At 47.7% G+C, this 24,819-nt stretch overlaps 1 protein-coding gene across 1 annotated transcript in view; it reads left to right on the top strand.

The window, feature by feature from the left end:
• Positions 1-1,622: 1,622 nt before the first annotated feature.
• Positions 1,623-24,819, top strand: part of FAT2 (FAT atypical cadherin 2) — a 44,539-nt gene continuing 21,342 nt past the window's right edge. The window contains exons 1-9 of the mRNA XM_063413375.1: positions 1,623-4,887; positions 5,299-5,613; positions 11,996-12,057; positions 12,881-13,192; positions 13,860-14,070; positions 16,277-16,416; positions 18,305-18,580; positions 19,007-19,217; positions 20,177-24,229. Of these exons, the coding sequence (XP_063269445.1) occupies positions 1,623-4,887; positions 5,299-5,613; positions 11,996-12,057; positions 12,881-13,192; positions 13,860-14,070; positions 16,277-16,416; positions 18,305-18,580; positions 19,007-19,217; positions 20,177-24,229 (8,845 nt within the window). The remainder of the gene's footprint in view (positions 4,888-5,298; positions 5,614-11,995; positions 12,058-12,880; positions 13,193-13,859; positions 14,071-16,276; positions 16,417-18,304; positions 18,581-19,006; positions 19,218-20,176; positions 24,230-24,819) is intronic.

The following is a 24,819-nucleotide window of genomic DNA, read 5'->3' as shown; positions in this document are numbered from 1 at the left end:
AGTTTTTCTGTAATTTGCAGTACATTTAGGATTATCGTTGTGTGTCCTAGAAGTGAAATGATGGCATGAGAAAATGAGTCTGAATTTCGTCAAAACTGAATTGTGTTGATTGCTCTCCAACTTCTGGTTGTTTGACTTCAGCTTCAGATCATTTGTTTCAAAAAGGAATGACCACAGAGAGATTTTTGGATTGTTGGCATCTATTTATCAAGGAGAAAAGGATTTGAAGCAAATAGGAATTTTACAGCTTTGTATTTATCAGTAATTAGATGCCTCAGTGAGAGAATATGACACATATTGTTAGTTAGGCTCTTAACAATTTGTCCTTAACATTCAACTTGAGTTACAAATTGAACTAGTTCTGGTTCTTAAAGAGATGAGTCTTGAAAAAGTGTCTGGAAAAACAAGTCTTCCCTGTTTAAATTAGGAATGTGCCAAATGACTGGCAGGTACTTGATATATAATTTAAATTTAAAACAGGAAGAAACAGTTCTAGATAAAGATCTCCTAGGATATCTAGGGGAAATATATGCACCTATATTTAGCTTATCCCTGGTTTCAACCCCTAACTGCACACACAGCAGCCTGCACTTAGCTTTTGAAAAGAACAGGCCTTGATCCTTTAACAAGCTCTGCAAAGCTCCCTCATAAAGTTAGGTCCCTGTTAATCACATATGTGCTCCCCAGTTCCTTCTTTGATACACCTTGCTCACAGAGATAAACCCTGGAGCCGCAGCTGCTCAGGGGCTGCTGGAGAAGGAAGCTGATGGTGAGTGGTCATGGATGGCAGATCCTCCGCAGGAATCCTGACCCTGGGGCTTTGCTGGGAGAAGGCAGGAACCAGAGACATTACTCAAGGGCTGAGGGTGACATGGGCCAAGTGTCTTGCTGGAAAACCTGCTCCTTCAGTCTACACAGAGGAGGGAGCAGGGCCAGGCCTGTGAATTAGAAGAACTTTGAGGTAATTGAGGCAGAGCTTGACCAGAAACTGAGCGAAAGGTGCTGGAAAGGCCACATTGTGGAACTGCACATTCAGAACATGGCATGTGTTCCCCACCATTGCTGGAGAGGGACAATACACCCTGTAGCACAGGGAGAGAAGAGGGAAGACAGACCACAGAGAGGCACATAAATCAGTTTGTATTTTGACTGTCAGAGATACTTTGCAGAAACTTCGGTGAGAGAGAAGTTGAGATGGAGGTGGGAGGCTGGAGAAACAAAATATGCGGGAGTTTGGATTGAGGGTGGAGAGTTTAGATTTGCTGTGTGACTTAGGAGAAAGCAGAATGGAGGGAGTGCAAGATTGTTCACAGAATAGCAAATCAGCCTGATCAGAGCATCTTGCATGACTTTGTATGTTTTGCCCTCTATTATATAGGCAGAAACTGAAGCAGAGAAAGTGAAGAAATCTGAGCCAGTGTAGGGATGTGGGAGGACGGATCTCTCACTGGGACAGAGGGAAGAAGAACTGAGCTAACAATGGTATCACTAAAGGTCAGAGTAGACAGAGCAGGGAGGTGAGGCAGAGTCCTTGCAGGCCTTTTTCTGTAACGCACTGCCTTTAGTGAAAATCACCAATGTTCTTCCTTTGACACCTGCAGGCCTCAAGGAGACACCGCACCATGGAAGGCTCCATCAGGAGTCACTTCCTGAGTGTTGCTGTTTTCCTGATGCATTGCGTGGTCCACAAGGCGAGCTGTGAGAAGGGCAACACTTCCCCTCTGCACTTCACCCACTTCTTCTACAATGCCACCATCTATGAGAATTCAGCCCCCAAGACCTACGTGGAGAGCTACGTCAAAATGGGTATTTACAAGAGAGACCCCGAGTGGGACATCAGGTACAGAATAGCTTCTGGAGACAACACTGGTGTGTTTAAAACAGAGGAGCACGTCATCGGGGATTTCTGCTTCTTGAGAATAAGAACCAGGAGCAGCAACACAGCACTTTTAAACCGTGAGGTCAAAGACAGTTACATGTTAATAATCAAGGCCACAGAGAGCACCTTTGCCTACGAAGCCTGGGCCAAAGTCTGGATCCATATTCTGGACAGAAATGACTTGAGACCTCTCTTTTCACCCCCCTCCTACAAAGTGGCCATCAGAGAAGACACTCCTCTGAAAACTGTGGTCAGCATGCTCAGTGCCACTGATGCTGATGCTGGCCAGAACGCTGAGTTCTACTATGCCCTCAACACCAAGTCCAGCCTGTTCACTGTGCACCCCACCACGGGGGCAGTTATGGTCACAGGCAGGCTGAACAGCACCCATCGAGGCAGGCACGACCTGCAGGTGTTGGCTGTGGACAGAATGAGAAAGATCACAGAGGGGAATGGCTTTGGGAATTTGGCTAGTCTCACCATCCAAGTGGAGCCATCTGCCAGGAAACCCCCCTCTATCTCCTCAGTGAAGGTGACTTCACCTGACTCAGGTGAAGACTTTATCTATGCAACTCTCTCTGTAGAAAGTGGTGACTCAGAAGCAGGGGTTGATTCTGTTGAGCTTATGGATGGAGATCCGGGAAGACATTTCAAAGCCATCCAATCCTACTTTGGGAGCACTGAGTTCTTGATTGTGTCAAACAAAGAGATAAACTGGTTACTTTACCCATTTGGTTTCAACCTCAGTGTGCAAGCCAAGGACAAGAGCAAGCCACCACTGTTCTCTCCTGTCAGAGTTGTTCACATACCTCCCTCCAAGTATGTTTCTGCCAGGTTTGAGAAAGAAGTGTACCGTGTCCAGCTCAGTGAATTTTCCCCCGCTGGAAGCCAAGTTGTTATGGTGAAGATCGCCCCAGTGTTCCCAAATCTTAAATACATTTTGAGACCTACTCCTGACAGCACAAGCTTTAAGATCAATCCTCGCACTGGACTGATAACTACAGTCAGAGCAATGGACTTCCATGAGCAGTCTAGTTTTGAGCTTGAAGTTACAACCAGTAACAGTCACACATCCACGACTGTTGTCATTGACATCACTGACTGCAACAATCACCCTCCAAGTTTTACTCAGTCTTCATACCATGGGGCCTTTGATGAAAATGTTCCTCCTGGTACCAGTGTCTTAACAGTAAGGGCTACAGATGAAGATAAAGGAGACAATGGCTTTGTCACCTACAGCATAGCCAACCAGAAATCAGTTCCTTTTGTCATTGACCCCTATTCTGGTGTCATTTCCACCTCCAAGTCGATGGACTATGAGCTGATGCAGAGGTGGTACCACCTGCGAGTGTGGGCGTCAGACTGGGGCTCACCCTTCCGCCACGAGACAGAGGTGCACGTCTCCCTCACACTGAGCAATGTCAACGACAACGCTCCTGTGTTTGAGAAGGCAAGCTGCAGTGGCACCATCCCACGGGACTTTCCAGTTGGGAGCCCTGTGGCCACGGTCTCTGCAATTGACAGTGATGAGCTGCAGCATATCAAATATGAGATCAAGTCTGGCAACGAGTTACAGCATTTTGAACTGAATCCCATCTCTGGGGTAATATCCCTTAGAATATCTCTGCGAGATCTTCCTTCTGAGCAGCCTCTTTTCTACTCTTTGAAAATAACTGCAACAGATGGAGAGAACTATGCTTTGCCAACATCTGTAAACATCAGTGTGGTCAGCCAAGGTCTCCCCGTCAAAATGCAGTGTGAGGAAACAGGAGTCTTGAAGCAACTGACAGAAACCATCATACACTCCATCGAGTCTCAGTCTCAAGGCCATGGGCAGGATGATGAAACATCCCTGAACTTGCACCTTGTAAACCATAATGCTCCTAAGTTTGATGACAGCTTTCCACGATCTATTGATATCATGGAGACTGTTCCCATAAACTCAACAATTGCTGACCTTTCAGCCATTGATCCTGACGCTGGTTTTAATGGAAAATTGGTCTATGTGATCTCAGATGGAAATGAGGACAGCTGCTTTACAATTGACATGGAACTGGGGCTCCTTCAAGTCCTTTCTCCTTTAGATCATGAACAAACCAGCTTCTACATTCTTAACATTACTGTGTATGACCTTGGCACACCACAAAAATCATCCTGGAAACTATTGGCTGTGAATGTGTTGGATATCAATGATAATACTCCTAAATTCCCTCAAGGTGCCTATTGGGTGGCAATACCAGAACATGTAGCAGCAGGGACAACAATAGCTCAACTGAAAGCAGAAGATGCTGATACAGATGACAATGGAAGAGTAAAATATTCCCTCCTAACCCCCACGGACAAGTTTGCCATTAACAGTGTCACTGGAGAAGTGATGGTTACAGGTGCTCTAGACAGAGAATTGTGGCCTTGCTATGTGCTGAAAATAGAAGCTAGGGACCAGCCCAAAACAGGCTTCCAGCTGTTCTCTGTTGCAGACCTCGTTGTGACTCTGGAGGATGTAAATGACAACACCCCACAGTGCCTCCCAGCCCTCAACAGTGTGAAGATCCCTGAAGACCTGCCCGTGGGGACCATCCTCCTCTTCCTGGAGGCTTTTGACCCTGACGCTGGCTCTGGGGGGGAGGTGAGGTACAGCCTCATTAACAATGAGGAGATGATGTTTCACGTGGATAAGCTGAGCGGGGCGCTCCGTTTGGAGAAGGAGCTGGACTATGAGAAGAGGGACTCTTACAATCTAACCGTGCAGGTCAGTGATGGTGGGAAGCCCTTCTCTCGCTCCTCCCTCTGCCACCTGGAAGTGAACGTCATTGATGTCAACGAGAACTTGAACCCACCACGCTTTGCCTCCTTTGTCTTCAAAGGCTGGGTGCAGGAGAACAGCCCTAAGGGCACATCAGTGATGATGGTCACGGCAAAGGACATCGACAGGGGCAAAGATGGAGAGGTTCAGTATTTCCTCCGAGAAGGCACTGGCCTGTCCATCTTCCACATCGAAAAGGACACAGGTAAGGACACCTTCATTTAATAGTGAACCTTGAAGGGTTAATCTATCTGCTGTGTTTGGCCTGGATGTTTAAAATGTTCCGTGCATTCAAGCCTTTCTTGATTGTGCAGGGATTTACTAAGTCTGTCCCTGGATCTGGGTAGGAACAAGCAGGAGTTTTTTCCTTAAATAATGGCAAATCAGTGTCTGTCTTCCCATAAAATACCAACATCTTCTCTTTCACTTGTGTACCAAAAATTAACCTTAGCAGAAGCAAGCCCTCACCTTCCACACAATCTCACAGCCACACAAAGTGGGTGAGAGTTTGTGTGTGCAGCAAAGAGCAGGAAGCAGACTTGAGACTGCTCTGTCATCAAGGACTGAGCAGTCTGAGTTCCTTAAATCCCTCACAAACACTCTGTCCTTCTCCTAGGCACCATACGGACCGTGGGACCACTCGACCGAGAGGGAACATCTCACTACTGGCTGACTGTGCTAGCCCGTGACCTGGGAACAATTCCTCTGTCTTCTGTGACTGAAATCTATATTGAAGTCACCGATACCAATGACAACCCACCTCAGATGTCCAGACCTGTCTTCTATGCCTCTGTGATGGAGAATTCCCCACCAAACACATCTGTCCTTCAGCTTGATGCCTTCGATCCAGACTCCAGCTCAGAGGGAAAACTAACTTTTCACATCCTAACTGGAAATCCTCAAGGACTCTTCACCATTAACCTCATTACAGGTAAGGCTGACCCAGCTCAGCATCTGTTTTTGAGGCTTCCAAGTGCCCAGAGGATGTCACATATTCAATATAAACAGCCCACACAGCTGCCTTTGTCACACCTTCCTCCTGCAGCAAAAGTCCCAGTCTCCAAATACACTCTGTGGGGAGTCTGAGGATTGAAACCCTCAACCTGAGGGCTGCGATTTGCATCCAGATGGCTCTTAGAATGACACAAATGTGCTGCTTTCAAAGCCCTGAACAGTTGCTTTTAATCTTCCCCCTTATAAACAATTGCCCTGTTGCACAGCCTGAGCCAGGGAACACCCTTCTGGAGGTGACTGTTCCTGACACAGACCCAGGCAGGATTAACAAAAACCAATTCCACTGCACTTAAAGGCTCCACCCATTCTCCAGCACTATTAATGTAGTAAGTGTAGTAAGCCTCTTCTGCCATCTTCCTAGATTCTATCTTTCATCTGAGGATTATTTACCAGATCTTTCAGAGCCATCAAAAACCCGCTGATGTTTTGTGTAAACAGCTTCCTCAGACTATCCCAGCAGAGCTGACACTGGGCCAGTCTGGCAAGGAAAGCTGTGCCGAGCCCTTCATGCCATCAGCTCCTGGGAGAAGAGAGAAGGGAGGGCACAGAGCCTGAGTATGGGAGAGGATTAATTGCATGACTTTGATCTCCTGGAGATGATAAAAGCAGTTCAGCTGCTGCAGCGGGATGGAGGCTTGCTCTCAGATGAAGAGCTGGATGAACTGAAAAGGGCTAGAGCTGCTCTCAGCTATGTGTTACCAGTGGTGTAATGGTTCTCTGGCAGTGTTCTACAGTTGGCTAGGAAGGGAATAGAAGAAAGAAATTATTATTAGGAAATGCTAAAATCTTTTTGTCACGAGAACCTCGCAGGGTGTATTTACACATCACTGTATAAATGCACCTGGAGATGTCAGCTAACTGTGACCACTGCTGCCCACAGCTGTAGCTGTCTGTGCTGCCAGAGGCTTTTTAGCCTGGTCAGGACATTGCTCTGCATCCAACTTTCCCGCATAATCCAAACAGCTATGCACAACCCAGCCCCAGGACAGCTTGCACAATGCAGGGTTCTGCGGAAATGTTCCTTCAGAAGACCCATTGCATAAAACCAGTGCCTTTTTGATGGGATGTGGAGCAGGATGTCTATCAGGACACCTTGCTGGCTCCCCTCTTCAGCTGAGCAGCCATGCACCCTGCAGGAAATTCAACCTTTATGCTGCTGGCAAAGCTTTCAGCCCCGTGAGTACAGCCCTGCAAAGTCAAGCTCCCAGGCTGTTGTGTTCCATAGCAAAATGAGTGACTCTGGCAAAATCACAATGTTTGCTAATGAGACACCTCACCTCTGAGGCAACCCATTAATCCCCATTTTAGACAAAAAAAGCTCTCTCAGGTATGAGTCATCTCCTCTCCATCTCTCCTTATACTCAGGTAATTTGCATGAGAAGAGTGATAAGTTTGTCAGTTCTGGAGGAAACCCATGGGCTGATCTTATCACTTGGACAGTTGCTGGAGGTCTTGTCTTTAAACCCTGAGCTTGGAGGTTGTTTAAGGTCCTGTTTCCAAGCCTGATGAGGATTCAGTTATCCATTATTTTACTTGCATGTCACCCAAAAAATCTATAATTACACGTGAACATGGACATAAACTGAGCAGTTATGTCCTCATGTTTATAGTATCTAAAGAGATGTCATTTGCTGCTGCTGCTGCCAGAAGGAATATCACAGATTGTCTAATGTTCAGGGCCCTAGGCAGCTTATTGAAAACCCAGTGGTATTTTCATTCTGCAGGCTAGTTGCTCCATTAGGTAGAATAAAACAATAATCTGTGGTCTCAACTTGGTAGTGAACTGTTGGTCATCCCCATTAGTGCAGGATTGTATTAAAAAAAAAGAAAAGAAAAAAAGGGTTATCCCACTGCAGGGCAGAAGACTGTGATCAAGACATTTCCTTTGTGCATATCCCATGTGGTCACTGTCATCAAAGGACAGACAAGTCACACTGGCACTGAAATAAGCCAGAGCAGAAGAGGGCCAGAGGTCAGTCTGGGTCTCTCCTAGGTAGGACATTCCTGGTAGTGGCCTCTTGGCAAAGGGAGAGGAGGAGGAGGAAGCTTATCCTCATCTGTGTCCTAATAGGATTTAAGGTCCTGGTGTACTGCTAAAACAAGTGTATTTACACCCGGAAAAACCCTGCAGAATAGCCCTGGATAATCATTTAGGGCAGTGACACACTATTGCAAGTACCTTGATTCAGTTCCTGGTTGTGTGTTGGATTCAGTGCCTTGGCGTGGGGGTGGATTGGCCCCTGGAGACACAACCAGCAAGGGCCCTTGCAGGGGAACCAGGAACAGCCAGGATAACTGTCCTGGGCTCCTCCAGCATTCCCAAACTACCACAGAAAGGCTCTAAGATCTTCAAGCTCTCAGTTCTCTCAAGAGGGTGGAGAAAAAGGAGGAAAATACATGAAAGGCTAATGAGAAGAGGGAACAAGGAGATGAAAGCTCTGTGCCATCGGCGATGGAATCTCTCCAGCCCAGCCTGGCAGCTGCTGTGGAGCACTGTTTGTGGGAGACAGGGATAGATAGCTACACAGAGAGATGGGCAGATAGCAGGGTTTGGGGTATGATTCTGCTGGAAAAGTTTTCAGCTTGTTTTGTTCAGGATTTGATGTGAAGAGAGTTCGAGTCCAGGCAGGACCAGGAGGAACTGGGAGGCTGTGGCAGGAAGGGTCAGGATGAAGCCATTCATCCTGCTGAAAGGCTGTTTGGAGAATCCTTTTACTTTGGATTATTTGTCCCCAGGTCTTATCTAGTGCTTGTTCTTCTGGTGTTTCTTCTGCTGTGTCAGTGTCCATTGGCTTCCCCAGGATGCCTGTGGTTCCCTGCGTTTCTCTACAAGGAAGGACATCCTGCTCTTTAGGCCCGAGGAATGGTGTGTGGCTGCTCCCCAAATCAACATAACACACTGCTGAGCATGGGGTAGCCCAGCAGGGTCAGAACAAGAGGTGGGGTGGTAGGAGGAGAAGGAAAAAAAGGTTAATAGGAAGCAGGAGTGAAACAGGAGAAAGAGGAATTTAGGAGAACAACCTCTTCCCTTTTCAAGCTCTTGTGAAAGCCTCAGTGCCTGCAAACCTGATTCTGGCTATTTTAACTATCTTAGATTTTCCCCCCTGCAGCAAGGGCAGGGGGCCAGCAACCTCCACCCCAGCCCTGTTCTTGCCAGCAGAAGTTGTTATTATTTTTTTGTTCCCTGACAGCAATGCCCTGGTAATTTTGGTGCTCTTGTTCCAACATGACCAGCCTTCCTCTCTGCCCTTTGCAGGCAGCAAGCAGCAGAGAGGCAGACAATCCTTTCTCGTTGCTGTGTGTGGACAGGCTGCTGGAGCACAGTCTATGCCTGCCTGCGTGCAGGCAACAGAAGACATTATTTCTGGACCTTCATTTGGATGCAGAGCTTGGCTAATTGGCCAGGTGCAATTAGGACCACTGATAGTTTTGTTCAGTCCCTGTAGGATTCAGCAGAAACCTTCAGGGCCCCATGGAAGAGCACAAATAATGGACACCCACTCAACTCCAGTGCATGTCCCATGGGACAGGCTGGATGGGGTTTTCCAGCAGGGCAGGGTACTGATAACTCACACACACACATGCACACACAAAACACTCATTAAAACTAAGCATGCACTTCCCAGGCCTTGTAGGGGACAGCAGAAAGAACCAAGGAACCATGTCTCCAGGCCACAGAAGCTGATGGCAGTTCCCCTTTAATAACACCTTCCACTTCCATTTTAGCCCTCTGGCCTCACAGGGTGTATAACCAAGCAGCAAGAAATGAAAATGTGCATTAATTCCAGCTGGCCTCTCTCAGGAATCGTGTGCAGTGTCCATCCCCCACCCCCGGGTGCTCCGTGTGAACACTGCTGTCAGTTTGTGCATCTCAGCATCGCCCAGCCAAGGCTCCAAACAGGAATTAGGGTGATTAACCCTAATTAATTAACCACAAGGGCTTTCAGATCCCAGGGCAGAGTGGTAACTGGCTCCAGAGGGGGGAAGCAGGAGCCGTGGTTGGGCACGGAGTAAGGGACAGAGTTTGCCTGGGGTCAGGAGGAGAAGCCAACCCTTTGCCTTGTGGCTCAGCAGATGTGAAGATAAACCAAAAAAAAAATCCATCTGGTGAAACTCCCAGCTGGGATACAGTAGAGGTTATGTGAGAGAGAGCAGAGTGAGCTCTTATTCCCCAGGAGATACGAGCATCTTCAGTGGTACAGGCATACAAGAGCGTCATTAAATTCCAGTTCATCTGCCTTCATTACAGTCCTCCTTCTCCAGCACTAGAAAGCTGAGGTGTGATCCTGCTTTCTTTCATTTTTCTCATTAAGTCATGGAAGAACTTCAGGGTGTGGCCAGGCAAGTCCAGATAGTCACTTCAGAGTGGTTGAGTTCCCTTCCATCACCTGTCTTTCAGTAATCCAGTGCAAACAAGGTGTTAGTCTGCTGCACAGGATTTTGCAATCTTATAAACCAGAAACATCCCCAGTGTGCACATGGGTGTCAGGCAGCTCTGTTGTCAATATCTGTGTGTCCTGTGGGATTTTTAGACCAAAATTATGAAGCATTCCCTATGGTGGCTGGAGTTCTGGGCTCAGTAGCCAACCCATTGGCAGTGAGGAGCATCAGAGATCTCAGTGAGCTACTGCTGCAATTCCTTCTCCAGACCCCCATTAGGAGAGCATTTGCATGAGTTTTGCTGCTAATGGAGCCCTACAGCCTCTCACTAACCTGGGAAAGTTTTAAAAGCCCCTCAGCCAGTGGGCTCTCTGCTGAGGCCTCTTCACCTGCTGAGATGTTAAAAGCATGATTAGGGAGAGAAAAAAACCAATATGACAGAAAAGCATACAGAATTTTTCAAACCATCTTGTCATAACACATTAAGGAATGTTGATTAATGATGTAAAGGCAGCAAATAAATGTTTAGCGCCATGGCTGGTGCCAAATGTGAATAATCCCAGAGAACAAGTGGAAACGGTGAGCAGTAGGTGCATTCCAAGCAGCTGCTCCTTCCTCCCTCCTTCAGCTGCCTCATGTTTCCTGCAGCCCTTTGAAATTCCCTCCTGCCTGTCATGCTCAGATAGACATACACAAAAAGTATGGCACAACTGAAGACAATACTCTTAATTAAAGCTTTCTGGCTTTGCACCAGAAATGAGAGTTGAGATGGGTTCATGCAGCTGGGATTTCCATGACTTTCAGGACACACAAGTGCACGTGCTCACACCACTGCACATGCACATGGCAGCCCATGGAAAGCATTTCCCAGGGTAACATGAACCTGTGTCACTGCTTGTTGTGCTCAGGAGAATTCACCCTGCCTTTTGCTGGTGTGAAGAAGCAGAACTTCCCTTCACAGGGAAGAGAGAGACCCTGATAACTGGGGGTGGACAAAAATACTCACATGATGATTTTCAGGATGTCAAACATTACATATACCATTTCCATCATTGGCAAAGTAGTTTTAAAATGATCTAGAGCTGCTTTTCCCCAAAGCTGAAGAGTCAAGGCACTCAGCAAGAGCTGTATGAAACCAGACATGGAAACAGGAGCCTCAACTCCATCCTTTCCACACTTGCATCTACTCAGCTTAGCCACTGACAGGCCAAAAAGAGGCAATTGATGATGATGATTTTGTTTCAGTTCTAGTTTATTATAGCCACAATTCTTACCTCCTGCATCCAACCTATTCCCTGTGGTTAAACTACTGTGTATCTTTCAGAAATCCCTCAAGTCTTGCAATTGTTGGAGGACTCATCCTGTGTCTCAGCAAGGCTTAAATAATATACCAACATTATTTTTGACTGTGTACCTTATTTTTAGCCTGAATGCATTTGTTCTAGCAGTTGAGTAGAGGGTATTTCCCAAGACAAACTTTTGTCAAAACACTGTAAATTACAAAGAGCAATGTTCAGCACAGGGAAAACAGGAGTAGAGACTTGTTAAGAGGCCAGACTTGTGCCAGCACATGCAGAATGTTTCTTACTTACAGGCATAAGAAAAGTTTTGTTTTCGTGGTCCTGCAGCTTTTCTCACCTAATGCTTTGCCAACCCTCAACTGATGCAGGCATCTGGTGGGTGTTCCCCCTCCTCCATGGTCTCTGTGATCAGAGAGCAGCAGCAACACCTCCACAGAGGGACTCACACTGGGAGGGGATGGGTTCCCCTCTGGGGGTATCTGTCTTTCTCCTCTGATCACAGAGGGAACCTGAAACAGGACAGGTGGGCAGGCTGATCTTGGGCATTCAGGGCTCTGATCAGCCCTGGCTTTTCTTGCATGCTGAGTCTTGGAGCTCAAAGGGTTTCTTTCTTGGCAGGTCTGATTTCCACGACTTCACGGCAGCTGGATCGAGAATACAAGGCTGAACATATCCTAGAGGTGGGTAATGATGATTGTAATTAGCTTTATTTACCTACAAGTGTATTAAGTCCTCAAAGAGCTTTCCTTGCAAGTTGGAGCACAGAGAAAGAATCTCATCCCATCAGCTCCCAACTGCTGGGAAACTTAATTAAATGGTGTGTGTTAACCCAAGAGACAGCTGCAGCAGTACTGCGGGGTTTATTTTTTTCTTGCTGAAGACTGGAGGAAAAGTTCTGTTCTGGAAGCTGTGGGAATGCAGGAAGAGGACTGGAACTGTCCTCTAGCAGGATGTATTATACATTATGAGGGAAAGAACAAGCCAGAGAAATCCACCCTTGTTTATCTCATTGTATCAGATATTGCTGCGTAGCTTTGGTCACCAGCCCCCATCCTCAGCTGCTCACAGCTATGAGTATTCCCATCAGAGGGATCTGGAGGTTTTTGAGTCTATCAGGGTCTGGAATTTCTCTCTGCAATGGAACATGCTGGGATCATGCACAGGCAGGGCAGGGTGAGGATGGCTGGTTCCTCGCCAAGCCATTGCAATACAAATGTTTTCAGATGTGTGATCTCTAATGACCATCCTAATGGTCATCTCTAATGCCCAGGGCAGCTGGAGGCAGGAGCCCTGCAGACTCATCCCCCTGTGCATGGGCAGGCCCTGCACAGCCACCAGGCTTTGCCCTGCAGAGAGGAGCAGTGCCTTTGAAAAGGTTGAGATACAAATATAGATCCACACAAAAACCCCTAGCTGAGGCATTGCCCACCGGGATGGAGGGGCTGGTCATGCTCTAGGTCACGTCTAGGAACCCTGTCACCTACTCCCTTTGCTTGCTGACAGGTGGCTGTCTCTGACAACGGAGAGCCAGCCCTCAAGTCCACCAGCAGAGTGGTGATCCAAGTCCTGGATGCCAACGACAGCCCTCCCAGCTTCCCCCACAAGCTGTTCATGGTGCAGCTCCCCGAGAGAGAGGCCTCGGAGACCCCAGTGCCGGTGTACAGGCTGATCGCCTCCGACCGTGACCAGGGCCAGAACAGCCAGGTCACCTACACCATCGAGGAGGAGGAGGAGGGCGTGTTCACCATCAACCCCACCACTGGCACCATCTTCTCCAGGAAGGCTTTTCCTGCTTCTGAATACAACATACTCACGGTGAGAGGAGAGGGACACACTCCTGGTGTGTGTCCACAGCTGGTGGGAAGAGACAGGTGGAGAGGGGAAGAGAGGGAAGGGTTCAGAAAGAGAAAAGATAAAAGGAAAGAGATGGAGAAAATGGGACAGTGGAGAAGAGGAGAGCTGGAATAAGGCAAATGTGTTAAGAGGGAGAGAAAGTGGGAGGGAATGATGGGAAATGTATAAGGTAGGAAGATATTAAAAATGGACAATAAATTTAAATTAACTGTCCAACCTACCTTCAGAGAGGAGTACAGTGATCCATGATCCTGTATGGATGTGGACCCAAACCTGAACAGTCTTTGGGTTCCATCATGCCTCTATATGGCATTCTGATCAGGCCATGGAGCTTGGATGTAGGTTCAAAGCCTTCCCACAATCTGTGGGTCCTTGCAACAAGGCTTGTGATCCAGGTCTCTGCTATGGATAGAGCCTGGCAGATTTACTTGGTGGTAAAGGGGAATTTGGGTTGCATGGCTCTGCCTTGGAAACAGCCAGAGCATGGATCACTGGCTAAAGATTTGTTTCATGGGATTTTGGGCACACTGGGGGCTGAAACTCCTGGTGGGTAGGAGAAGGAGCTTTCCATGGAGTTCCCATGAGCTAACTCAGCTTTCTCCCTGGGTGCATGTGCCTTTCTCTGCAGGTCAAGGCCACGGACGGCGGCAGCCCCCCGCTCTCCTCCCACGTGAGACTGCACATCAGCTGGGTCGCCCGGCCTGGCCCCTCCTCAGAGCCTCTGGCTTTTGATGAGCCCCACTTCAACTTTGCCGTGATGGAAACAGACCCTGTGAACCACATGGTGGGAGTGATCAGCATCGAGATGGGCCCCAGCCAAGTGTGGTTTAATATCACAGGTGAGACAGAAATTAGAGCAGCAGAGTCTGGGAGCGTTTGCTCCGGCTCCCTTGGCTTTCAGTGCCTGGGCTAATGAAGTTGTTTGCTTTAGGTGCAGGTGAGCTACAGGGAAAGCTTTCTCACAGGCACCGGAAGGTTTAAACAGCCATTAGACAAAGCTGCCCATCCAAGGCCTCTGGTGCCAAGTGTGATTACCCAACATGGGGTTTTTTATGACAATCTGGAACTTGCCTGTGTTTGAGGTGTTCTCCGATGTCGCACAAGAGGCAGGGCATGTCAGTGCCAGCTCCTCCTGGGAATCAAGTGACACTGTTGGTTTTGTTAAAACTGCCTGCAAGGATCCAGGTGTGTGGCTGAGTGTTACAGATACCCCACGTATCTCCCTCCATGTCGAGTCTTGAGAAGAGAACTGAGAAGGAAGCATTCTTCAAAGACCTGGTCTGCCCTAACTTGTGGGGCTCTCCCTTCCTCCTCACCGCATCCCAGGGGTGAATTAGAATCACACATCCACATCCATCACACGGAATGTGGAACTCTAGGGCCTCCTCTAAGACACACAATTCAGAGGGGATGTGGGCTGTCACCTCAGGGGCCTCTCCAGGCAGCGTGTGCAGAACTGGTCCTACCAACGAGGGCCAATTGTGCTCCTGTAATTTGATGTTTTGAAGTGGTGCCCCAATCTACCTTGCACAGCTTTTCCCTGGTACTGCCTGCAGGGCCTGCCCTTGTCAGACAAAGCCTTAATTGGGCAAGTGAATAGTTCTTCTCCTTACTGTGTTAGGGCAAGGATAATGGTGTATAAATACAATTAAGCAACAAGAGATACACCTCTACAAGGAGCAAGACAATATCAGTGAAAGGTTTATCTGGCATTAGTAGTGTCTGCCTAGGTCTGCAGAATTAACGGTGTGTAAGAGGTGTATTCCTCTGAATGTTATCCCATCATTTCCCTGCTGAGTGCTGGAGCATAGTTTGACCTCATCTTTCCCAGTTCCTAGAGCTCCAGGTGATGCTGAAGGCTTTCTTGGATTGGTGGAAAGGACAGGATTTTATTTTCCCTGCAAGGAAAGGAAAGCATCACAGTAGCTGGCAACCAAGGGAGTGATGCAGAGATCCAGGAGCCTTTGGCACCTCATTCAAAGTTTCACCTTTCACAAACACTCTGTCACTGGATTGATGGAGTCTTCAAAAACTCTGACAAAGCAATGTGGCTCTTCATCTCTTTCCTTTTCTGGGCCGCTTCCTTCCATTTGGCACAGGGAAAGACATCTGTGGGTCTCTCTGCCTCTACTTCTTTCTGTTTCCTTCCCAGGAGAAGAGCAGTGGTCCAGATGGCTGGTGAGCACTGCATTCCTCCAGCAAGGGAAGATATGTAGTTTTACAACCAGCAAAGATTTTACCAGCTGGTAATAGAATAAAGAGCATCCAGTAGCCAGGAAGGAAGAAGTTGAGACCTGGCATAAATCACAGAAAACTGTTTCAGCTTCTCCATATCTCAGAGCAGCTTTGCAGAGTTCAGTGAGCAAGAGGGTTCCAAGAGGCCCCAGCAAGCGAGGCATGAGAAAGGATCTGCCATGCCAGGGCTGAGCAGCAGTAGGGTGAGGGACAGCCTTCTACTGCTGAGCTGCTCAGGCCTGCTGTTCCTGGCACTTCTCAGCCATCTGCGTTGGAGGCAACAGGCTCTGCTCACCCTGGAAGCACCGTCTGCCTCCCCAACTGTTGGAGTGTTGGGAATTCAGGTAGCTCACAGGCTCCCAGCCGTGGTGATGAGGACCATTGCTGATCTGCCCACAGTGTGACCTTGAATCAGAGGCCAGCAAGAGCCCTGTTCTACCCAGCAGGTCCCTGGTCCATGCTAAGCCAGTGATGCTGCATGGCTGGAAACCTTGTGCCAAATAAATCAATGCTCAAATGTGCCTGTTGCCAATCTAGCCAGGACATCACATGCTTAAATGCATCCTTTCCCCTTCTCTCCTCCTCCTCATTTTCTCCAATTCTCCTCACCTTCCTTTTCACACTCCTTTGTCACTCTCTGTGACTATCTGTCCAGCTTTGCCTTGTCCTCCCTATCTCCTGTGTGCATCTATCTGTCATGTGTTGGTTTAGGTTCCAGATTTGGGAGAAACCTTACCTGTGGCACTATCCCCAGTCTAGCTGAGTGTAACTGTCCTTCTGTTTCCCTTTTTTGTCTCCCCCTTGTCCCAGGTGGTGATGATGACATGGATTTTGACATTGAAAAGAGCACAGGCAGCATGGTCATTGCAAGACCCCTGGATGCAAGGAAGAAGTCAAGCTATAACCTGACAGTGGAAGTCACTGATGGGTCCAGCACGATCAAAACCCAGGTAATGTTTTTTTTCTTTAGTGGAGACCCCATTGAGAGGGAGTATATGCCAAAGGGAGCCTTTCCTCTGAGTCTGCTAAGCTCCAGATCAGGTGGATTCCTGGCCAGGCACAGGAATCTCTTTACACTGTGATCTTCCATTACACAGTGACCCTTATACCAAGCTAAGATTGTTTTCATGTTGTTGGAAACACAGCTGAAGGTCAAAGAGATGTGCAAAGGGCAAAGAAAGGACTTGTTTGCTTTCCCATTCCCCATTTTCTCAAGTCATTGAACACCAGCAGTACTGAAAGCTGTGGCAAGATCTGACATTGCAGGCAGGATGAGGTGCCAACACAGGCATACTGGCCTCAGCCCCAGCATGGCCCCTCCCAGCACTTCCATCCCCATCTGTCCCCTGTGCACAAATATGTCCCCATTTTGGGTATTCCTGCTATTGTGTAGGAAAGCCTGGGTCTTTCCTGTTGATCCCAGGCAGCACACAAGGACGCATCTGTACCACCAGCCAAGCTGGGGTGGCAGTTCACACTCAGATCTCAACTTGGTCTCAGCTGCTCAGGCTGAATTATGACACGTCTGGGACAACATTTTAAGGGAAGTGTGTACACAGTTAGGTCAGGCTTGGTCTGTGTTCCCATTGTTCCCATGTCAAGGGGTGTTCGGGGGTATGCTAGCCCAGGTACAGCCAGCACAAATCCATCTGCAAGAGGTGAGGTCAGGCCCAGGGAGTGAGTGGGGCAATTGCAGAGATGCTCTGTGTGCTCTGAGGTGCCACATATAAAGTAAGTGCTGGTAAAAGGAGGCATTTCACTCTCAGGCATGTCCCTGAGATGAAATGGTGAGATTTTGCCCATCTTTGCCTACCCTGTGGAGGAGTGTTCAGGGTATGATCTTTCACTAGTCATTCTCTCCACACATAAGCAGCCAAAAATCCAGCCCTCGATGCACAGGAAGCCCTAGGATGAGTCACCTGTCAGTAATGCTTATCATGGGAAATTCACTGTGGGGGATGATGAGTGAGGAACTCCACCATTCCTGTGAAACGTGATGCTAACGATGGCCACTTGTCTCAACTACCTTCAAGTATTGTTCCAAATAAACAAACAAAGCCCCACCTTGCCTAGTGTGCATTACCTGCCACCTTGCATCTCATCCCTACGTTTATTTTGGCACTCAAAGCCTCTAGCAGATGTCAAGAAACCTGCTAAAATCCCTATGGCATGCTCAGGTTTGCTAAAGGAAGCAAATATAAGACTTGGTTGGGATTTCCTAAGATGCAAGAAGCACATCAGTAGGAGAGTCAGGACAGCCAGGCTAGGAGACCACACAGGAGAAAACAGTGACTTCTCCAGCAGGATTCAGGATTGCCAGTGTGCTGTTAAATGCAGAGAGGAAAACTTGGCTTAAAAGGGTAAACAGAAATTTTATTTCTTCCCACATTTGCTGCTCTTGAGATAGGCCAGCCCCTCCCTTCTTTTACCATACACCCCCTTCTGTCAGCTTTCTGTTGAGTAAATAATGGGGGTTGCTGTGTAGGCACCAGCCAGCAGCAAAGCTGGCACCACGGCTGAGCTGCTGCTGCTTTCCGTGGCAGGCTGTGATTGTTTCCCCATGTGCCAAGTGCAGGCACGTTCCCTCTGAATGCCTTGCCAGACTGGAGAGACTTTGAAAAAGGAGAGGAAGCAAACTGAAAAACACAGAAGGGGAAGGCACAGCAGGAGTTCTTTGGGACGAAGGACAAAAGGGCTCCCAGTCATCATGGATGGCAAAGCTCCAAGAGCTGGAAAACTGTGATGGTTATGGCACTCAGAGTATGTCAGCACCCAAGGATTGGTAGATGAGGTTTTACATGTCCAGTTGTTTCCCTCACTGTGCTGTCTCCCCCACAGGCATTCATCCACGTGATTGACATCAACCAGCACCGTCCCCAGTTTCTTGAGAGCCACTATGAGGTGAGGATTCCTGAAGATACCCCCTCAGGGAGAGAAATCCTCCGAGTCAGTGCAACAGACAAGGACAAAGGAAAGGGGCTCATCTACACCATCCATGGCAGTGTGGACCCCAAGAGCACGAGACTTTTCCAGCTGGATCCAGGCAATGGAGCCCTCACAACAGCAGAAGGCTTCAGTTCCCAGCCCATGCCTCAGCACACCCTCACAGTGATGGTGAGTCCTAACCAAGCCCTGCTGAGTCCACCAGCTTGGCTGGCATATATGGGTCACTGGAGAAATTAAAGTGGTTCTAGCCTTTGAGGGAGGATTTGTCTGGAACAATAGGGAAGAGGAAAGCAGGGTGTTAACCTTTACTATATGCCTAAATGTATTTAGCACCCTGCATTCCTCTAACCAGCTTCTTTGGAGGGCCACTGGATTCTTGTAAAAGAAAGTACAATGTGTAATAGTTAATGTTTGGTTTCAAATCCAAGGCTGAGCTTTGGTGCTGAAACTTCCAGGCTCATTCCCAGCCAAGGGGTTGGTACCATTGCAAAACACCCACCTCTGGAAAGAGTGCTGACGAGCTGCTTGGAAGATGGTGCAGGCGAGACTGGCTTGTCCTGGGTGTGACAGTTCTGCTCCCTCTCTGCCATTCAGGTACGGGACCAGGAGGTCCCCATCAAGAGGAACTTTGTCCGAGTCATCATCCACGTGGACAGCTGCAACCTTCACCCTCCCCAGTTCAGCAGCATCCATTATGAAGCAGAAGTGCTGGACTCGGCAGTGGTGGGCACAGAGGTCATACAAGTCAGAGCCCTTGATCAGGACCAGGGAGCTAATGCTGAAATCCTCTACTCCCTTCAGGCAGGTGAGAGCCAAGCAACAAGACAATTTAGGTTATGATCATACCTGCACTACCATGCTCTAACTGGTGGCCACTTGACCAGCTTTCTCTAGCTGTTGCAAAGAGCAGCAAATGGCTGTACGGTTCTAAAATGTGATTTTCTTCCTACCCAGAAAAAATCCAGAGTGATTAGTAATTTTCATATTATAGAATATTAGCATCTTTCCTTAAGAAGACAGCTTAATGTTGAGTCACTGGTCTAAGAAAAATTTGACTGGACAGGTTAGAACAACCTAAAATCTGCTCCTCTTTGTCCATGGGAACTATTCAGTTGTTAGGCAGAAGTACTCCCAATTCCCACAGGAGTCATCATCATTCCACTATTTCTACCAAGAAGCACATCCTCAAGGAATGGTGAGAACCCTCTCAGCATTGACTGGTGGTGGTTTTGAGTCATTCATGGTCAGTGGGCAAATATTTTATCATTCACTATAAAGGTTAAAACTTGAGTATTTATGTCTGTGCCACACAGCCTCTTTAGCCTGTAAACTCTTCGCAGGAGACAAGCCATCCTTTGCTCCATCTTTCTCATTGCAATTTAGATCAAGGACTGAGGAATTTAATTGCTCCTGAAGTATTGGTAATTACAAGCATGACAGGGCTTGAAGGAACTAGTACTGTCTGTGCTACCATGTTCTGCACACGAGGCAAAAGCTTCAAGCACATGCTCTGCCACCACTAAATATGCTTAAATTAGAAGGGTGTTTATCACCAATTTACATTTTGATTGATTCAAATGTTAGCTCACAGATCTCAATGGGTTCATTGTTCTTAAAATTATTTATAAATTAATTAATTTCTCCCAGTAAAAGAAACAGATGTTAATCAGGTCTGCTGTCAGGGGACTCTATGAAAAAGAGTTTCAGAAAACAAAGACCACTAAGGTGTCTGCATTCTTCACTCTGTAATTTCTCTTCTTGCAGGTAATGGGGAAGGCTTCTTTAGCATTGACCCATATTCTGGAATTGTTACAGTTGCCCAGAAACTGGACCCATCCAGGCAGGAGCGATTTACTCTTATTGTAAAGGCAGAAGATCAGGGGTTTCCTCAGCTTAAAGATTCTGCTACAGTACATGTCCACATTAGACCCTCGGATCGAACCCCTCCAAAATTTCCAGAGGCTGAATACATCACAGAGATCAGTGAATCCACTGCTGTTGGCTCTCCTCTGATCCAGGTTTCAGCCACAAGCTTGTCACCAGTCAGCTATGAAATAAAAGACGGAAATGGAGATGGAGTGTTCTCTATGAACTATCAGTCAGGCCTTATTTCCACTCAGAAGAGCTTAGATTTTGAGCAGGTGTCTTTTTACCAGTTGAAAGTCCGTGGTACCAACATGGCTGGAGCATTTATGGATGCTGTGGTGCTCATCTATGTCATAGATGAGAATGACAATGTGCCTGTCTTTGTTAAGCCTTCCTTCGTTGGCTGGATCATGGAGAATGCCCCATCACAAAGCATGGTTCTGGATGAAAGCAATGCTCCCCTCGTGACCTGTGCAACAGATGCTGATCAAGACTCCAATGCTTTGCTAGTCTACGAGATTTTGGAACCAGAGGCACTGAAATATTTCACAGTGGATCCCAGCACAGGGACGCTGACCAGTCGTGCTGATATAGACTATGAGCTCACCCCAGTTTTCCACTTCAGTGTACATGTGCACGACAGTGGAACTCCCAGCTTGTTCGCATCCAAGCCTGCCAAGGTCACAATCCACGTTAAAGATGTCAATGATTCACCTCCAGTCTTTCTCAGAGACACTTATGACATTTCTGTTCTGCTACCTGCCCACCCAGGGATGGAGCTTTTGTCAGTGCAGGCAAAAGATGCAGATTCGGAGGTGACCTACAGCATCGTGGAAGGGAACCTTGATAATGCTTTCCATATCCATCCACTAACAGGCCTCATCTCCATTCTTAACACTACTGGCCTGAGAAGCTACCGAGAGCTCACAGTCAGAGCTGGTGATGGCTTATATAAGAGTACTGCTCTGGTTAAGTTAAATTTAACTCGGGCACAAGGTACCAGCTTGAAATTTGATCAAGACGTATATACAGCAACTGTGATGGAGAACTCTACGGATGAGAAGACTCTAATCATCCTTGGGGTCAAAGGGTATCAGCTAAATGAACCCCTTTTCTATTCACTTTTGAATGAAAAGGAAAGGTTCAAAATGATCCAAGCCTCTGGAGTTCTTCAGACCAAGGGTGTGAAATTTGACCGCGAAGTGCAAGACATGCATGAGGTAGCTGTGGAAGTGAAGGACAACAGGAAGCCACCAAGAGTGTCCCAAGCCACAGTCAGAGTTTATGTAGAGGATGCCAACGACAACCCCCCACAGTTTGAGAATGTGCCATACTACGCCTCGGTGCAGGATGGCACAGAGCCAGGGGATGTCCTTTTCCAGGTGTCAGCAACAGACAATGACATAGGGGATAATGGAGCTGTCACCTACTCATTTGCAGAGGAATACAAATACTTTTGGATTGACCCTTACCGAGGAGATATCTCCCTTAAGAGGCCTCTTGATTATCAAGCTTTAAATAAATACAACCTCCGGGTCATTGCTAAGGATAAAGGAGAGCCTCCCCTGCACGCTGAAGAGGAGGTCGTGATCAGTGTGAGGAACAGATCCAACCCTCTGTTCCAAAGTTTGTACTACCGAGTGAAGGTGCCAGAAAACGTCCCCCCATACACGTCTATCCTCCACATCCAGGCCCGCAGCCCTGAGGGCTTGCGCCTCATCTACAACATTGTGGAAGAAGATTCCCTGAAACTCTTCAACACCGACTTCAAAACTGGTGTCCTCACTGTCACAGGGCAGCTGGACTATGAGCTAGAGACAAAGCACACATTCACTGTTAGAGCCACAGACACAGCACTTGGCTCCTTCTCAGAAGCCAGAGTAGAGGTGGAGGTAGAGGACATTAATGACAACCCTCCCGTATTTTCTCAGATCATTTACACAGCCTCTGTCTCAGAGAGTTTGCCACCACAGACCCCTGTTGTCCAGCTCTTTGCCTCTGATAAAGATTCGGGCAGAAACAAAGTGGTCTCCTATCAGATCATGGATGATGGTTCAGATGCTGCCAAGTTCTTTAATATTGATGCCAGCACAGGGCAAATAACAACAGCTCAAGCACTGGATTATGAAACGAATCAACAGTTCCGCATGAAAGTCAGAGCTGCAGATCATGGGGTGCCTCCACTCAGTAGCGATGCCCTGGTGATCGTAGATGTGACAGACATCAATGACAATCCCCCTGAGTTCAGCCAGCTCCAGTATGAAGCCAAGGTCAGTGAAATGGCTACGTGTGGGCACATCGTGATCAAAGTCCAGGCCCTGGACCCCGACAGTGGAGACACCACCCGGCTGGAATACGTGATCCTCTCGGGTAATGACAACAGGCATTTTGCCATCAACAGCACTTCTGGGATAATATCCATGTTCAACCGCTGCAAAAAGGACTTGGAGCCATCTTACAATCTCAGAGTTTCTGCTTCAGATGGAGTTTTCAAGAGCACTGTGCCTGTGTATATCAACACCACAAACGCCAACAAATACAGCCCCTCTTTTCAGCAGAATGTGTATGAGGCAGAGCTGGCAGAAAATGCTGAGATAGGAACCAAAGTGATCGAGCTGCTGGCTATTGACCCAGATGGTGGCCCATATGGCACCATAGACTACACCATCATAAATAAACTTGCCCATGAGAAGTTCTCCATAGACAATAAAGGCTGTATTGCCACACTGCAAAAACTGGACAGGGAAAATTCCACAGAGAGGGTCATTGCCATTAAAGTCATGGCCAAGGATGGGGGTGGGAAGGTGGCCTTCTGCACTGTCAAAATAATCCTTACAGATGAGAATGACAACCCACCTCTGTTCAAAGCCTCTGAATACACACTGTCCATCCAGTCCAATGTCAGCAAAGGCTCCCCTGTCATCCAGGTACTGGCTTACGATGCTGATGAAGGTGCAAATGCAGATGTCATTTATTCTGTTGATTCTGTGGAAGATGTGGCAGAAGACCTTGTGGAGATCAATGCTGCCACTGGGGTTGTTAAGGTCAAGGAAAGCCTTATTGGTTTAGAAAACAGAGCCTTTAACTTCAAGGTGAAAGCTGAAGATGGCCGACCGCCTCACTGGAACTCCCTTGTTCCAGTGAATCTCCAGATTGTCCCCAGGGAGGTGACATTGCCAAGGTTTTCTGAGCCCCTTTATACATTCTCTGCATCTGAGGATCTTCCAGAGGGGTCAGAAATAGGGTCAGTCAAAGCTTTTGCAGAGGATCCCATTATATACAGCTTGGTGAAGGGAACCACTACGGAAAGTAACAAGGATGAGGTGTTCACAGTGGACGAACAAACAGGGGCTTTGAAGATCAAAAAACCTATGGATCATGAGACCACCAAGTGGTACCAGGTTGATGTCATGGCTCACTGCTCTCATCTGGAGACTGAGCTGGTGTCTCTGGTCTCTGTGAATATCCAAGTGCAGGATGTGAATGACAACAGACCCGTTTTTGAGGCAGATCCCTACAGAGCTTTTGTCATGGAGAACATGCCTTCAGGAACCACAGTCATTCAAGTGACAGCGAATGACCAGGACATGGGAAGTGATGGGCAGGTGACCTACAGCCTGGAATCAGAATCCAGCAACGTCCGCGGGCTCTTCACCATCGACGGCGAGAGCGGGTGGATCACCACACTGAAGGAACTGGACTGTGAGGACCAGGAGATCTATCGCTTCTACGTGGTGGCCACTGACCACGGCAGGAAGGTCCAGCTCTCTTCCCAAACCCTGGTAGAGGTCACTGTCTCTGACGAGAACGACAACGCCCCGCAGTTCACCTCGGATTTCTACAAGGGGTCGGTCATTGAGAACGCGGAGCCGGGGCAGGTCGTGGTCACCCTGAGCACCGTCGACGCCGACATCTCCGAGCAGAACCGGCGCGTCACGTGCTACATCACGGGTGAGTTCCTCCTACTGTGCACCTCCAGTGGGCAAGAAGAGAGTGTTGTCTCTTCAAAGTGGGGGTTTGATACCTTGCCTTACAGATTATTAGTACAGAAATAGTGTCGTACTGACAGAACTGTCAGTAGATGGAGTATGTGGATGATGGATGTGCCATCATAGATGGAGGCTGAGCTCTGTCGTGGGCTGGATTCAAATCTGGAGAACACAAAACCCTTCAGTAACTGCAGTGGGTGGAATGATCATTAAAATAACTGTCTCACCACTGAATTGTCCTAGTTCTCTGGGAATAAATAAATAAATAAGATACATATAAATAATTACACTGTACTGTAGAAATATTTAATTACACTTTCTTAACAGAGGAATAATTAAGACAGTGTAATTGTAATATCTATTGGAAGGACAGGAGAGGCAGTACAGCAGGAAGGAAGATTTTTCTCACACAGATACTGTGATCTGTATTTAAGTTCTTTACCCAGCTTTTCTCCTGGCAGCACTGCGGTCAGTTCACACATCACACACAAACCTATAGCCTGTCTGTGTTTTTTAATAACTGTATATAACTTTTTGGTATTAAATGTGTTT

The sequence above is a fragment of the Prinia subflava genome, chromosome 16, assembly GCF_021018805.1.
Source record: "Prinia subflava isolate CZ2003 ecotype Zambia chromosome 16, Cam_Psub_1.2, whole genome shotgun sequence".
Taxonomy (NCBI): domain Eukaryota; kingdom Metazoa; phylum Chordata; class Aves; order Passeriformes; family Cisticolidae; genus Prinia; species Prinia subflava.
The sequence above is the reverse complement of the archived record's forward strand: the minus strand, read 5'-3'. Positions and strand labels throughout refer to the sequence as shown.